The sequence below is a fragment of the Danio rerio genome, chromosome 7 (genome assembly GCF_052040795.2).
Source record: "Danio rerio strain M-AB ecotype USA chromosome 7, GRCz13ab, whole genome shotgun sequence".
Classification (NCBI taxonomy): Eukaryota; Metazoa; Chordata; class Actinopteri; order Cypriniformes; family Danionidae; genus Danio; species Danio rerio.
The window spans coordinates 4,258,679-4,270,726 of record NC_141027.1 but is presented as its reverse complement, the minus strand read 5'-3'; the positions used below and the strand labels follow the sequence as shown (position 1 = coordinate 4,270,726).

Here is a 12,048-nt window from a genome sequence, read left to right as displayed (position 1 = left end):
AGTATTTATGCTTCAAAACTTGAAAGGCCGTCAACATGAAGCCTACACCTGAAAGTGCTTTTAAAAACTGTGGCTAAACCACCACCAAGTCCACTAGGCCTAGGAGTGCTGAAAAAAGAACAGTCAGAAGGAGAAAACTCACCAAGAGATGACATTTCCCCATGTTTCAACCTCAAAAATCAGAAGAAATTATTTGACAATGAGCGAGCATTTACTAGAGCCATGTTTCCAGGACGTTGAACCGTTGTTGCGATGTCTGGTAAATGTCTTAATGAGGCTAATTTTAAAATGACGAAGATTTCTGAAATGTCCATGTCCATCATTATGATGTGCCTGAGGACGTGACCGGCGAAAGGGAGCCCAGAGAACGGGTATATCTGATGACCCATCAGATGAAGTTGTACACGTTGATCTAGAACAACTTTTGCGATGGGAACACCGATGTATGTAGCGAGGGCAGTGTGTGATTCCAAGAACATCACAATGATTGTAGAGACTGACAGGCAGGTTCAACAGGGGTTTGCGCAAGCAGATGGGAAAGTAGCCCTTACTAAGACCACCTACACCAAACCAGCAATAAGAGGCGGCAACCAACACTCCAAAGAAAGTGTCTACTTTATTATGGAAGATGGAGGAAACAGCCCACTTTGTAATTGTTGACTCAGAGAACTTGTATTAAACTGCTAGAGAAGCAGGGTTCAAACTAAACAGTGTTTTATTAACAGCGGACACAAGAGACATACAGCAGCTTCACTTAGTATCGACGCACATACATACTGAATGACTGTGACTGAGTGAGAGCGAGGTAGAGGGGGAGGAGCTACACAGAACACTACAGATCCCATATATACACTGTCATAAGGATCAATGCACTATTGTGGTGGTAAGAGCTTGCGTTTGGATGGTAAGACAGCTTGAGTGAAAGGAGTTATTCAGTCAAAATGTTAGAAAAACATTGTGTTAAAAGGTAATAAAGCCAGGCAAGGATAAAACAAAAACGTAGAAAGTAAGTCAAGGTAATAATAAAAACCAGTCCCAGGGAGCAGCGGCTGTCAGACACGCCAGCGTTTGCTCAACTGGAAACATCACCAATGTACATTGTAAAAATTGATACAAAAACAGACAAATCTGCTTCATATAACGTGGTAACCCCCTGGAGACATATCGGTTAGTATGATGACAGATTTTTATACAGCATGGAAAAGCCAGAATAAAATGTAAAACTCTAGACTGTATTTGTCTGACAGAAAAATGGCCATATATAGGCCATATAAAGCACTGATGTTTGCTTACAAATCGATTTCTGGCTGCGCCCCTTCTTATCTGCTCTCACTTCTGCAGATTTATGTGCCCTCCAGAAACTTACGTTCTGTGAATGAACGTCGCCTCGTGGTTCCATCCCAAAGAGGGAAGAAATCACTTTCCCAAATGCTCGTGCTCAATCTGCCTAGTTGGTGGAATGAACTCCCTAACTGCTGTTGTCTTCAAAAAGCGACTAAAAACTCAACTATTTAGTCTCCACTTTCCTTACTAATATGCAATTCCCTCTCTGACTCCTCCACTAACTACAAAAAAAAATTAAAAATTTACTAATGCTTTCCTTCTTAGACTTTACACACCTGAAACTTGCCTACAGCACTTAATCGTTGTTGCTCTTATAGTTGTGTAAATTCCTTGTCCTCATTTGTAAGTCGCTTTGGATAAAAGCATCTGCTAAATGACTAAATGTAAATGTAAATATGTGTTGAGGATGGCTTGACGGTGGGTAAATTATTTGATCATTTTTAAGTTTTGGTTAAATATGTTTTTTGAAGCGAAGACTGAAATTGAGTTAAGTTTTATGAGGTCAAAACATAATGTACAATATAGGTAACTTAAAAGGAATAAAATGTTACATTTATTATTAAAAATATTAATTTGGTTATCTAGATTTAAGCATTTAAAACAATACAAGACCAAGAAACATTTATACATTTTAACAGAAACATCTTCAGGTCTTTCACACCTAATAGTTCCTGCAGATGAAGTTGAGTCGGTCAGTTTCAGGACGGCTGATCCAGGTCTGATTTCCTCCAGACTGAACTGCTCCAGATCTCACTGTGGGCTCACAGTCCTCCTCTGATGTGCCGTTCCCTGGAGCCCAGTTATGATAGCACACGGTCTGTCCACTCACCCAGAACCAGATGCCCAAAGCGCAGGAGTGACGTAAACCCAACCACACCGCCTCAGTAGACGCCAGTTTAACCACGTTCATCACCTCATACTGCATCTCCACTGACTGAACCGAGACCAGATCCACATGATGCTGTCTGCAGTATCTCAGAGCTTCAGACCACGACAGATTCTGCTGGATCACAATCAGTTTATCTGGACACAAAACAAAGCAGAAACTAGAGAGAGACTGATCAACAACAACATGCAGAACAAACACTGTGGAGGAATTTGTCATGTCAGACATGTAGAGTCAACTTTAAGAGATCAGGGGCCTCATGTATCAATGCTGTGTGCGCACAAAATCGTTGCGTACGCCAGGTATTACGCTCATGTTTGGATTTACTAATGATGAAGTGAACGTGAAAATTGCATTGGTCCACGCCAACTTCATGTCTGGCATATGTGTATTTCTAGTGTGTGTTTTTTTCATTAGCGACTCCTAGAGTCAGTCATGTTAAATTGCACACTACAAAGCATCTTTGAGCCATGCAATTGCAGCTGTATGAGACGGGATCATTTGCATGTCTAGCAGGTATATAAGGTTTCCATAACAGGCAGTTAACCAGCCAAAGATTGAAGCTCAATTTGCAGTGATTGCCGGTTTTTCCAATGTAATCGGAGTGATCGACTGCACGCACATTGGTAAAAAGGCGCCATCTCAAGACAAATTTGCATACGTGATATCGGTAACATTCCCATTCAATAAATGTGCAAAAATATATTTGATGCTCAAATGTGCTTAACATAACACACACACACTTTTAATGATTCCTACTTGTCTTACTCGTAATTAAGGGTAGGCAAAATTTGATATGTAGAGGGGGAAAAAAGAAGAATGAGTTCATCAGACGCTGGATTTGAACGGGGTTCATGAATGATATCACTCAACTAGATCATTCCAACGAGGTGTGCCATTTTTTTTAATTCACTCACAGTACTATGTTCAGACCCCACTGCGTTAAACACGTCAGCTAAACACTCCCACTCTATTTTTTTTCTTTTGGTATTAATTCTGGAAGACAAACTTGCAAATAACAGTTTTTCTTCGGTCTACCTCCGATAGGAGCACCTCCAATTCACATTCTGTTCAAAGTTTCTCTTTTTGCCTGCTTTTGCCATTGCTTTTTCATTTGGTTTTGCCAAAATAGAGTCATTAGCATATTTATTAGGGGGAGGAGGCAGGGAGGGGTTTTGTGCTCGTGCATGTGCTCTCAGTTTCACGTTAATTTCAAATGTACAAAGAGAATATGCGTGGGATTTCGCTTATGCAATGTTTCATAAATCTGATTTTTTTTACTGCATACGCACATTTACAGCTTTGTGCGTATGCAATGTTTTAGTATGATTTCAAAGCTAATCTTCGTACATGAGCTGATGATGGATTGAGTGTGTTTGGAGGATCTGCTCACCTTTATGACACACAAAAGGATACTGGTGGTCACAAGAGATGTCTATCCATTGTCCCCGAGTGTTCTGTTGAACTATTGTACAGTTTTCATTTCCTCCAACATTATTTGGTTCTCCAGTATTCCAGTATCTGAATGAATAGTTGCTCTGATCTGACCACTGCCATGAGTCTCTGAATAGCCCGATCCAGACTTCAGATCCAAATTTAAAACTGTCATTAATGAACTTCTCCAGCTGTTGATTCTCATTCTGGTTCCTCACACTGACCAGATCAATGTGATTCTGTCTGCAGTAACTCTGAGCGTCTCTCCAGTTCATCTTCTGATCACCAAGCACTAGTGCTTTTCTCACTTTAAGAAAAAATAAAAAAATAAAAAAATAAAATATAATTATATTCATTCACTATTTTACATCAGTTTGTTCATTATTATTTTATTGATGCTTTATTTAATAAGCAGCACTGAAGAATCAGAAATGTATGTGTTACTAAAGGCTTGTTGTTATGCTTTGAGTTCAGTAATAATGATACATTTGAAAAGTTTCCTACTTTAGCTGTACTTACTGTTGTAGCAGACAAATATCCAGAGGTCACTACAACTCCCATCTTCCCATCGACCATTTCTCATAAAAGCACACTCATCTTTGCCGTCTGGTTGTTGATATCCCCAGTTTAGAAAGAGAGCAGGATCACCTGAAGACCACTGCCACTTCCTCTGCAGACCAATCCAGACACCTACATCATTCACTTTCACACTCTTCATCAGCTCAGTTGTCTCGTTCATGTTGTCAACGGTGGCCAGATCTGTGTAATTCTCTCTGCAGAAACTCTGAGCTTCAGTCCAGGTCTTCTTCTCATTTATAAAGTAATATTGACGCTGAACACATTCAGATATGGAGCAGAGAGCTGTGAAAGAGAGCTTTAATGATTTCCAGCACAGAACCTAATGAAACTATAAACCCTAAATAAAACTACAAACACACTTACCAACGAGGAGGAGGAGGGAATCTAGAACTCGTGCCATTTCTGAGGAAAAAACACATTGAATATTTTTAGCATCATAGCATGGTTCATAATCTTTATGTTATTCATTAACATCATTATGTCAGAAGTGTATTTGTGTGTAAGATGAATATATGTGAGTAGATCTTACTTCAGAGCTGGTGTGTTTCTGTCCTCAGTCTGGTGTTTCTGTTTGCAGCTTCAGACTGTGTGATTATTCTATATCTGCTTTCATCCGTCATTCAGCACAACACATCATTTGTTTTATACTCTAAACAAAAACCTTATTCATTTTTCTTCCTTATCCAAAGATTTTTGCATATTTTCTTTCTGTGTTGGTCCTTGTATCTGTACATCTTTGGAAGTTTGTTTATTTCAACGTGGTAGAGAGTTGAGTCTGTATGTTTCATAATCCCCATTTTCATAATGGCTTCACAGGGAAATACAACTCAACATTTGCATCTGTTTTTTTATTTACTCTGTGTTGTTTTACCTTCAATGGTCCAGTGACTAATAGCATGATTTTCACCACAACACATATTCAGTTTTAAATGTCCTCATCAGCACAATATCTCTGTCTACTCTATTGGGTTCTTAAACTCGTTTTCTCTGCAGTAAATATTTACATTTGTAACTACAATGTCAAATCTGACTATCTGTGAAGCAATATTGACTGTCCAGTGTGCTGTGGTGCTCTTCTGTTAGGACATTATGAAACATCTGCCCTGATTTGTAACTGTTTGCTGTTACTTAGTAAATTATGTATATAAATTGTTTATGTTTTTTATACATCCCAAGTTTCCTAGAAGTTGTAGGAGTATCCCGCAAATGCATAGAAACTCCCGGATGCCCGCAAATGATTGATAATCTCCCGGAAATCGCGCCTTTCCCGCCCGGTCCTTAAATACGTGGCACACCCCTCTCTCCACTGCATCCCTCCTAGCTCTTCAGGTATGTCGCGTGCAACTCACCCCCACCACCGCTCTTCAGGTACGACACGCACAACTCACCCTTACCGCTCTTTAGCTATGTCGAATACCCCCTCACCGCTTTTCGGGTATGTTAAATAGGTGGATAAATCATAAAGTATAGATATTTTTGATAAGGGCAATGTATAAAAAGGATCGGATTGAAGTATAACTCCAGTCAATAATGACAACGCTTTGTGTGACACAAAACTACACCACAGGCCAATGAAAAGAGGCTCAAAAGGAGAGTCAACAGCCATTTTTCATAAAAAGGAAATAAAAGTTGAGATATTTCAAAACTAGTTTCTTGACAAACTATACTTGTTGGCTATAACACTTAAAATAAAAAATAAAAAAATCAGGTGAAAATTCTTATGTTCACTCTTTCCAAAGCAAGAATACAATTGATAATTTTTGTAAAGCATTCGTTTGCCAGTAGGGCGATAAACAGGGATTCCATGTATATTTGGGCCTATTCCCAATTCTATTTTTGTACCCCTTGGCCCCTGAAACAGAGTGTGAAGGGAAAGGGCTTCAAAATTTATCCCTAAGACATGGGACAGCACTACATCACCAGCATATGTCATCACTATCTTTTATATGAGACTGGAGGAGGGGGGCATTTATCTTCAGGAAATCACTGAAGACAACTATATCATGTTACCATAAGAATATAATGCGGCAATAAGATCATAACTGTACAGTGGCCATATTCAATTATGTAAACATAAGAAAACACACTAGCATTATAGCAGACACTGTAAAAAGCTCATTCCCAGCCACTACACTTTTCTGACAGGGTATTCCAGTGTCATCGAGTGACAGAATGTTGTGGTACTGCTGTACAGGAGTTAGTGTTAGAAATTATTGATAGTAAAATTTAGTTTTTATTTTGGCGTTCTTTTAAAAAGCCTTATGATAAAACACGCACGCCATTATGAATACATAAAAACATATGCTTGTTTGTTGTAAAAATGCGTAATAATGCCAAAAATACTAATTTGTGGATCTTCTGACTTCCGGGTGGAGCCATGCTGCTGTTGTAGGTGGTGCGTTCTGGGAAATTTTCTCACCCCTTGGTTTTGAGTGTGGTCCTGAAGATTTTTCACACCTGTGAATAGATTCAGTTGTTCCGAAACAGAGATTACAAATGTTACATTGTTGCTCTTGGATCGGTTTGCTTTCATACTGCAAAGTTTCTAATCGGCCCAAAAGAGCTAAAACAAGTCACGTGTGAGTAAACACTACTCACATTGGTCAGAGTGTCAGGGTTTATTTTGCAGAGTCCCGCTCAGCTGTCAGGAGAGGTAGTGGTTTGGTGGGTGGTGTTTGACAAGGTGCGCGCGACGTGTCTGAACAGTGATGGAGAGATGCGGTGGGGAGGGGTGAGAAGGTTAGCCTATTACATATCCATCAAATTCTGTGATATAACCTCGCTCGGATCAGATCGCTTTCTCACTGCAATCGATCCGCTCCAGAGTTCGTTTCAATCAAGCCGAGACCACCTCATTCAGGCGATCTCGGAGCTATTGATTTGGCGCAGATCAGAGAGCGATTGGTGGTTTCACTTATGCCAAACTAACCGCGCTAACTAGGCAAACGAGACGGGTTCCGAAACAAAATTGCAGGTGTGAAAGCACCCTCAGTTTCAGGGGGTGTCAAGCTCTTCCACTTAGCCTTGCATGAAAATGTAAGGGCTAAGGGGTAGAATTGGGCTTGAGCCTTAGGGGGTGTACTCTTACTCTTGTCTCCCCTCCAACAATGTGTACATTGTAGGGTTGGGCGATGTCAACCAATTTGGCATTGTACGATGTCTAATGTGAAACATCGCAATGGACGATGGCATCGTCATAGGCGAAGGTGAATTAATTATGTTTTGTAAAATGCACATGGCTCATATACGAGCACTTTACAGACAGGCCACAACATTAGGCACATAATTGGTGCTATTTAATGTCTGTAGAACGGCTCTGCGTCAGGGACCCTGGAAGTGTTATTAATAAATTATTTTCACTTCTCTGTTTTAGATATAATTGAGGTTATTGATTTTAACAGTAGAGGAAGAGCAAGAAGTGACCGATGTGGTCCAAGCATCATCGGTAAGCTCCACGCGTCTGGAAATAAAGGCGCCTTGATTGCAGCCCTGTTTAGAACAAGAGGCGGAAAATTTATACAAGCGCACAGGAACAGCAAAATGAATATGACTGTGATGATGAACACGAAACACATTTAGGTAATGTATCTTCTTGTTTTTTATGTTTAAAGTTATGTAATTTATAACTGGTGGTTTGCGTGCATGTCCACGCGGATGTCGCAAGCTTGCGTACACGACCACGCTGAATGCTTCATGCTAGACCCTGTGTGATTTTATTTCCTAATATGTACTAATATGCGTTTCTTTTGTTCCACGGTCACCGGATACCAGCCCGCTCTGACCTACTGAAAGCAGTTTTGAGATGCATCAACATGAGTGTTTTATTTTATTAAATGTAAAACTACATTATTCAGTTAACATGTTTATGCATTTATGTTAATTTAAAATAAATTAATGTGTTTCTCCTGTAGTTTCATGGTCACCGGCTACCAGCCCGCTCGGACCTACTGAAAGCAGTTTTGAGATGCATCACAGTGAGTGTTTTATTTTACTGATTTTAAAATTACATTAATCAGTTAACATGTTCATACATTTACAACAAAAGTCGCATACAAAAGTAACATTTTATTGCTTAGATTTTACTTAATACTAGTTTCTAAACAATATATTAAAGACTTTACTTTTTTTAATGCTGTATCAGAGACGATCTCAGAAATCTGGAGTGGTAACGCAGGTTCCAGCAATGGCTACGACTCATTGCTAGGTGGCGATCGTAGTCCTGCATACACCCTACAGCCACCATTAGAAGAAAAAGAAAAAGGGCCGGAACCAGAAGAAAACAAAGAAGACAGAGACGTCTTTTTTTGCCAGCACACTGCACTGCAAACATCTGCCACCGCCGACGATGAATCCTGCTGTTAACATCTAACTCTACAGTATCTGGAGTGAAATCAGGTAAAAATTAATCAGATATACGAGTATGTTGTACGTCAGCAACGAGCTATAGATGAACAACAGAGGGTTACAAAACAGAAACTGACTGAAGTGCTGAAAATACTGAACAAAGGCGAACACGATCGTCGTATTTTAAGTTTGATGGTCTGTTCAATGAAAAATTCACTAGTACATAAATGATTCCTAAATAACAAAGATTGCTTTTATCTGCACATTATTTGATTTTATTCTATGTTAGATAAATGAGAACCTTATGTTAGATGTTTTAGTTATGTTTTTGAACAATGTTTTTGATCAGTATTATGTTTCTATTTCTTCTTTGTTTTCTTCTTGTAAATTGACTTGTGTGTTTAGTGATAGAGTTTTACATATTACACTTGTATTCAATTGTTTAATTCTGTTTTGATTTTACATTTTAAAAAGTTGTATTAAATATTATTTAATGCTGCTTGAGTTATACATTTTTAAAATTCTATTCAATATTAATACTTTTTAAGTTATAGATTTAAAAACAAATTTGTTTAATTCTATTTGTGTTTTACATTTTAAAACGGTCTTCAATATTTTTTAATACTGGTTGAGTTATATTTTTTAAAATTCTATTCAATATTGTTTAATACTGTAAGTTATACGTTTAAATAATATTAGATTTTATTTAATTCTGTTTTTGTTTTATATTTTAAAACGGTCTTCATTATTATTGAATATTGGTTGAGTTATACATTTTTAAAATTCTATTCAAATTGTTTAATACTGTGAGTTAAACATTTAAAAAAAAAATTTGATTTTGTTTAATTCTGTTTGTGTCTTCAAAATTGTTTAGTTGTGCTTGAGTTATGTTTTTTTTTATTCTAATCAATATTGTTTAATTCTGTTAGAGTTTTAAATAGTTTATTTCTGTGCATTCTTACTTTGTATTTCTGTACAATTATCATGTTATTCCATTACTGTTATTGGCGCGAATGTATTTCTAATAAAATAGATTGTTTGTTTCTATTTTAACATGAAAATAAAAACAAGATGAATATAGAAATAATGTAACAATACAGTATACCTAAAAATAAAATAAATGAGATATACAACAAATTAAGAAAAATAGCAACAAATTAAACATTAAGCATACCTAAAAATAAAAGTAAAAGAATCAAAAGTATTCATTTAATTAAAAAAATAATCAAGTCTAAAATAAAAATAAGAACAGTTATTATATATTATAATATTATAATTTAAGCAATAAAATAAACAATAAAAATGTTAAAATAAAAATCAATTCGTCAGTTGTCGATGATCGGCAACCATCAATAACATCCGATGTTGTTGAATCTTAAGGTCAACGACATTGAAACATTGTTGAGAGATGGTGGTAATGTAAATGAATATCATGTTTTACAAAGACCCCGTCTCAACAGTGTCACTGCGTAGGTCTTTGAATATGAGAGAAATAAGATCTCAGGATTTAGCGACGCATCACGTACGTTTACACGAAACCATGAATGACCATGTCATTCACTAGACAGATTGGCGGTGATGGTAGTGTTATCAATTCATGCCTTAGAACCCCCACTCTTAAATCCAATGTAAACGCTGTTTAAACAGAGTAATAATTACGACGTTAATCTTTTTACAGACCAACCTGTAAAAATTCTACAGAGCGACGATCAGTTAGCAGCTAACGAAACTCAAGATTGAAGCAGATGTTGTAATGAACAGACTAGGAGGTGGTCGACCTTATCGTAAACTTACTTATTTGGCATTTGTTCAGGTGATCAAAAGAAAAAAGACGAGCTCATTTATACCTACAAACATATCAAACATACTATGCTTCTCTATTTGTCTAGCACAACTAAAATTGTTGTTTTTATAGGACAGGTGTGTTGCAAACCTACGTAAATAACACAGAGCAGCACCTTAAAACGTTGTTTCTTTATGTACAAGACGATCATTACTACATGATTCTCAATTTGAAGTCTTTCATAGGCGCTATGAATTCTGCTATAAAGGATTCTTGTACCCTAGACACTACCAATGCGATTTATGTCTGTAACGTCTATTTCGACAATAAATACTACAAAAATCCTTAAAAAAAAACATCCATTACCCAATTGTTTGTGTTATTGCAAATCGGCTTACTGCTACAATGCTCACAAGAAACAGGTGCTCAAGAGGAAAAGTACCTTGCGACATTATAAAATACTGCAAGGATTGTGGTAGACGATACGAAAAGTCTTGGCACAAATGCGCCCTTATCCGTTGCGCGGCATGTCGTGAAGAACTTATCAATACAGGGATACATGAATGTTGTATTAACCCTCAAAGAATCAAAATGTTTCCGAAAAAAATACGATTTTGAGACTCGTTTGGTAATTTTGTCTGCGCGATAACATTTCGTGGTGCAAGATTTGTGGCTGGAGGAACTGACTGTGTGGAAAAAATGATCACACATTTCAGAAAACCCAAATACAAAGGCTACTGCTTCATAGCTCCTCATGCATCCACATTTGACTCCTTTCTAATTCTTGAATATTACTGCAAAGCTGGTCCTAAAATGGACATCATCATACAAAGATAAAAATTAATATTTATGCTTGACGATGTGTTTCTTCCTTCATACCGATGGGTTTATCTAAGATGCCAGCTGCATTAAATCTCACCACGACAGAAAAAGGCTACTTTCCACATCATTTCAATAGAAAAGAAAATGAGAACTATATTTGCGCAATCCCATACAAAAAGTTCTATGGTTATGACGACCTATCTGAAAAAGATCGAGCAAAGTTCGATGCGTGGTACACTACTGCTTCACAATCGTTCTTTAACTTTAAGGTGCAGTTGTACCACTTCGGCAAAAACAACGTTATCTTGCTACGTGAATCGTGTATGAAATATCAAGAAAAGTTCATAAAATGTACTCAAATCGAGACATTCAGTTTCACAACTCTTGCAAGTTCTTGTATGGGTGTCTTCAAAACTCATTATCTCAGAGAGGACACTGTGGCTCTAACTCATAATAATGCGCACATTCATCAAAATAAGACGTTCTCAAGCGTATCAATCAAATGGTTGGAGTATGTAAAAAAGTCTAGAAACGTTGACCTTCATTACGCTCTGAATTATGGTAAAATGCAAACCAGTAAGTTTTTCTTAGACGGGTAATTTTTAAAATGGCGGTTCTAGGTATGCTCTCGAATTTAACCGCTGTTTTCACCACGGTCATCATTGCTGTTATCAGCCCCAAGACCTACACCGGTCTGACAAAAACGTGGAAATTCTACAAAGTGTTTATGGTATGAAAGTAGAGGTTATCTGGGAATGTGAATGGGGTAAGATGAAGCATTTGATGGAATTTGAGCACTTATTCGGCTCCCGAGAGACTGAAACCAAGAGATGCTCTGTTTGGTGGTCGCACGAAT

At 37.5% G+C, this 12,048-nt stretch overlaps 3 protein-coding genes across 4 annotated transcripts in view; 1 reads left to right on the top strand and 2 right to left on the bottom strand.

Moving 5' to 3' along the window:
- The window catches only part of si:ch211-225k7.4, a 494,418-nt gene that overhangs the window by 141,410 nt on the left and 340,960 nt on the right, over positions 1–12,048 (bottom strand).
- Positions 599–4,868, bottom strand: si:dkey-83f18.11. Its single transcript, XM_087260461.1, has 5 exons — positions 4,773–4,868; positions 4,607–4,645; positions 4,184–4,525; positions 3,624–3,971; positions 599–2,367 (listed from the first exon to the last, which is right to left on the bottom strand). Exons 2-5 carry the CDS (start codon positions 4,641–4,643, stop codon positions 2,006–2,008), a joined length of 1,089 nt encoding a protein of 362 aa, XP_087116587.1. The 5' UTR covers positions 4,644–4,645; positions 4,773–4,868; the 3' UTR covers positions 599–2,005.
- slc12a10.1 (solute carrier family 12 member 10, tandem duplicate 1) overlaps positions 8,540–12,048 on the top strand; it is a 98,686-nt gene continuing 95,177 nt past the window's right edge. For both annotated transcript variants that reach the window (XM_087259833.2, XM_087259834.2), the window contains exon 1: positions 8,540–8,638. The gene's annotated coding sequence lies outside the window, so the exon portion shown is untranslated. The remainder of the gene's footprint in view (positions 8,639–12,048) is intronic.